The following is a 5106-nucleotide window of genomic DNA, read 5'->3' on the forward strand; positions in this document are numbered from 1 at the left end:
GGGGGGAGTTATTTCCAAATGAAATGCATTGGGTGTACCAAATGCTCTTAGAAATGGCCAATAAATGCTTGAATAATTTCAAGAGGGATTCCAGTTTATAGTCCTCACCACACACCCAATAGTTGCCCATCGGAGTCATGCTGAACCTGGCCTGGTGTGCACAAGCTCTTTCAAAACTGTGACCACCGCCACTGCACCGCAACCCCTCCCCTCCCCCAACCTGACCCAATCATTTCCAGAGAAGCACATTCCCTGAAACACAGCTATACGCCTGTGGGATGGGAATGCCCCGACTGCAACTGATTGGGCCGGGAGGGGGAAATGGCGGCCACAGTTTTTGGTGAACCTGGTTCCCACCAAATCCATGTTCATTTCTGCTGCTTTTGCAATCAGAGAAGTAGCAGCCTGGACCCAGAACCTGTGTGTGTTTTTTTTTTGGGGGAAAAATTCTCCAATTCAGCTACGTTGTCCTAGATTGTTTACTTCTCCTGCCGTCTCCAAACTCTTCACCTTTTCTGAATAACCCTGTTAGTCTAAAACTAAGGCTGTGAAAGGCAGAAACGCGTCAGGGGTTGTTCTTTGTATAGATGCATTTGGAATAAAAGTTGATTCTTTTTGGAAGGGCATCGTGTGCCCTCTTTGCAGTTTCTATGGTATTTACTCTTACAACGTTATTCACAGGTAATTGGTCCAGTTTTGGGCACCAGTGAACATAGGGGATGTCCTCGACCTGGAAAGAGTCCAGAGGAGGGCAACCAAAATCATAAAGGGGATGGAGGACCTGAGCTATGAGAACAGACTACTAAATTTAAACATGTTCTCATTGGAAGTAAGGAGATTAAGGGGGGACATGATTTTCATGTATAAAATGTTTATCGGGGATAGCAACAAACTTTTTACAATTAACTCCATGACAAGGACGAGAGGCCACCACTTAAAATTGGTGGAGAAAAACATTTCAGCACAAGTCTTTATTCAACCTCAAATACTATGTAACAAGCGGGTGAAGGGTTTGGAGAAGGCAGGAGAAGGGAACAATCTAGGGCAACATAGCTGAACTGGAATGTGAGCTGAAGTGGAGAATTTCTCCAAATTGGCTATTTTGGCCTTAGATTGATCACTTCTCCTGTCTTCTCCAAACCCTTCACCCTTTTTTTATGAATAGCCCTTTTAAATAGTTATCCGAGCACCGAATGATGGAATACAAAGATGCGTGATGAGGGGAGAGCTGTGCTTTGTGTGTTTCTGGTCTTCAGGCAGCTACTATAGGGTATTACAGCATCTTCCGGGTCCAGGAACAGCTGCTGTGCTGAGCAACTTCCACTCTGCTGTTCAAACACAGGAGGGGGATCACCCGATCACTCGGCAGCCATCTAGAGAGTGCCTAGTTCTTTTCTCAATGAATTCTAAGTGTGCTCTAATTGGACGAGGGGCAGTGACATCATGGCACCTCCCCTCATCCAATGAGAGAACGCCTTATAGTGATTTGTGAAAATACTTGGCACTCTCTGAATGGCCTCTGTGCCGATCGAGTGACCCCCCTGTGTTTTAACAGGGGAAGCCTCTCAGCACAACTTCTCCTGGACCCAGAAGATTGCTGTAAACGGCTGCGGCTACTACAATGTCTTACAGGACCCCGATGGCTTCCATAGGGAAGCAAAGTTCGATGTTGGTGCTTGCATACACTTTACCAGAGGTTCTAACTAAAATCGGAGGGGTTCATTCATAAAAGTCACCAGCTCCCCTAGATGGCGCTGATGAGTGTAGGAATTTCCTGTACTTGTCATCACAATCAAGCGGCGCTAGTGCTGTGCAAACATATGCCAAGTGCAATGTTGATCAATGAATCCCTCTGTGTCCCCCTGACATTGTTGAAGACGTGGCCCAAATTGCTTTTGGCAATCTGGGAAAAAACATTCTTTTTTTCCCCCCTACTGGAGCAAATGGAAAACTCCCGGGATCAACGTGTCTGTAAAGGTTCTCATCCATCCAGGTCATGTGTGTAAAAAAATAAAAAATCGAGGCAACTGGACTTGCTGTATTTTTTTTGAAGATGTTTCACTGGTTATCTGACTAGCTGACTGAATGCCCAATTGAGAAAGCTAGTCGGATGACCAGCGAAACGTTTTTAAGAAAAATACAGCAATTTTGATTTTTTTTCTTCTATACAGATCTACCGGGATCAACATTCCCTACTGTTATTTCCAAATATTATGCTGGTACATAGAAAACAGGTGTATTCTATGTGCCCTGTTCACACTATACAGGTGTGAGGGTGTACAATGCAAGAAAAAAAATGCATGTGAACTCCTTCATAGGTATGATTTGCCCTTTAATTTCCTTTGACGAACAAACTACCCTGTTTCCCCCGAAAATAAGACTTTGTACTATTTTTGGGAATTGCTAAAACCTGCCCCGAAAATAAGACCTAGTTGTGACCATTCCCAGGGTGGCATAAGGGGGAACTTGAAGAGCCGCTTGATTCTCTCCTGGGAACTTGGGAGAGGCAGGAGAGCATCAGTGGTGCCAACGCAGGCAGCGCTAGAAGGAGCGAGGCGGCAGTGAAGGGAGCAGAGCCGCACAAGCCGATGCCTCCTCTATAGCGCCGCCTCCTGTCACAGGCGGAGTGATACCAAATGCACTCCGCCTATGAGGAATCGATAGTGAAAGCGCGCTCCGCTCATTCTGGCCAGAGATTGGTTACCAAATTGCTCTTGGAAAGGTACGACACCCCCGATCACCATATTTCTGTACATGAATAGATGTAGACTGTTGTTCATGAATAAGTGTGGATTGTTGTACATAAAAAAAATAAAAATAAGACCTACCCCAAAAATAAGACCTTCTGTGTTTTTTTGAGCCAAATAAAATATAAGACAGTGTCTTATTTTCGGGGAAACACGGTACTGCGGGGTTAGGCAACCTCCGCTCTCTGGTTGTAGTAAAACTAAAAATCCCATCATGCTTTTGCCTCTAGCAGTCATGCCTGTGTCTGTCAGTCTTGCAATGCCTCATGTTATGGGATTTGTAGTTCCACCACAGCTGAAGTGCCGAGGTTGCCTTCCCCTGATTACTTCTGAATGAACAATGATACATTGCTGTCTCTGAAACACATAAATCCGGTCACTTGACTTGTCATTGGCACCACGCGAAGCTAAAATCAGTTACGTAACCCGAGTGAGCAGCACGAGGTATAAAATGACTCTTGGTCGAGGACAGCGGTGGTGGTATGTAGAGCAAAGGGCATCATGTCATCTATGTACAACACCGATATATATTTTTATATATATATAGCACACGCGGTGCCCCCCCCCCCGGTGTGTGTGTGTATTCATATATAAAAATAGCTCAAAAGTTATATAAAGTGAAAAAGTTCTATAAATACAACATGAACTTTATCTCTGTTTACGGAATGCTACAATGTGTCCGAGTGCAGCAACATGGCTGAGTGGTTTGTTTACTATAAACTTCCATGTACGGCTCCAATCACCGCCCAGCACTGACTGATGATGTCACCCGCAGAGGCTGTGGTGTGCTACTAACAAGTCAAAAGAAGGTCGAAGAAGTGAGGACAAAGGTGAAGGGGGCAGAGATCCAATTTTACTGAAACTGAAGGGTTTGGGGAGGGAAGGGATGCAATTGTGTGCTGGGGTTAGTGTGACAATAGAGGGAGCTGATGTGTGTAGAGAGGATGTGTCTGTGTATTATAATAGTGTCTATACTATCAACTGTGGGATGTGTGTGTGTGTGTGTGTACACATATATATATATATAAAGCGCCAATGCTTTGCGCAAAGCTTTACAATATTTTATATATATATATAGGTACAGGCCAGGCGCACGTCCAGACAAAGGTAAGCAGACTTGGACTACAAATATATATATATATATATATAGAGAGAGAGAGATAGATAGATATATATATACATATACATCTTTTTATATATATACATTTTTATATATCTTCTCTACTGGACTAATACGGCTTACCCATTTACATTACACTATATATATATAAATACACACACTGTTGTATTATAGAGTGTGTATATTACTTTTGTTTAGTTCACATGATTGATTTCTTTTAGCAAACATTTATATTTCGGGTAACCTCCGAGTCCTGTTTTTCCTTTTGCTCTGTGATTATGTTGCACTGAATTTGCGTTTTACATGCAGTGAACACTGAAGTGATCCGGTGCGCTTCCTGTAGGAGCAGCAGCAGCCAATCAAAGAGCATCGGTCGCGTCTGTGGGACCTTTAGGAGCTATTTGACAGGGCCGGCCTTAGGCCTTTAAGAGGGGGAGAGAAGCCGCCCCCAGGACGAGCTGTGTCGGCCGCACAGCGCCCTTGTTGCCATGGCGCCCTGTGCGGCCGCACTGCTCGCACACCCCTAAGGCCGGCCCTGCTATTTGAGATTTGCTTGCAGTGCACTACACAGGTCATTTTCTTTGCCTTATTTATTTAAAGCTGAACTCCAGCTATATATAATGAGGAGGGGAATGTATCGCAACTGGAGCAGACAGAACCTGGAGCAGTTCTCCATGGTAACCAATCAGCTTCTCTCTTCAGTTTGCTCAGTTGAGATTTGAAAATGAGAGAGAGAAGCTGATTGGTTGCCGTGCAAATCTGCTCCAGTTTTGATAAATTCCCCTCAATGTGTATATATACCTATATTGGTCCAGCTTGGCACAATGTATATATAAAATATCCCTGGAAGAGGCACAAGGATCTTGTAATACACTGTAGTAGCTGCAGCTACCACAGTAGAAACTTAAAAGATAGTATGCAATGTTCGTACAAAAAGAAACCACTTTTATTCAACAAGCATCTATACAAAGAGCAACTGCTGATGCATTTCTGCCTTACACAACCTTAAAGGAGAACTATGGGGTCAGTGTTGTTCCCCCATAGTTCTCCTAAGGGTCACGGGAGGACATAAACTACCGTCCCCCCGTGACCCAAAGCTCAGTATACCGCGAGTTACAGCACTGTCGAGATCCACCCAGCTGCATGATTGACAGCTGGCTCTGCCTATCTAGAAGCAGTGCCAGCTGTACCCGCTCCCTCCCCGTCCGTTCCGCCAGTCAGCGCTGGAGGATCGGGCCC

At 44.6% G+C, this 5106-nt stretch overlaps 1 protein-coding gene across 1 annotated transcript in view; it reads left to right on the forward strand.

Annotated features, from left to right (window-relative positions):
- The window catches only part of LOC108795662 (neuropathy target esterase-like), a 68648-nt gene that overhangs the window by 7283 nt on the left and 56259 nt on the right, over positions 1 to 5106 (forward strand). Inside the window, exon 4 of the mRNA XM_018566953.1 lies at positions 1556 to 1668. Within this exon, the coding sequence (XP_018422455.1) occupies positions 1556 to 1668 (113 nt within the window). The remainder of the gene's footprint in view (positions 1 to 1555; positions 1669 to 5106) is intronic.

This window comes from Nanorana parkeri, unplaced genomic scaffold (assembly GCF_000935625.1).
Source record: "Nanorana parkeri isolate BGI_ZX_2015 unplaced genomic scaffold, ASM93562v1 scaffold991, whole genome shotgun sequence".
Lineage (NCBI taxonomy): Eukaryota > Metazoa > Chordata > Amphibia > Anura > Dicroglossidae > Nanorana > Nanorana parkeri.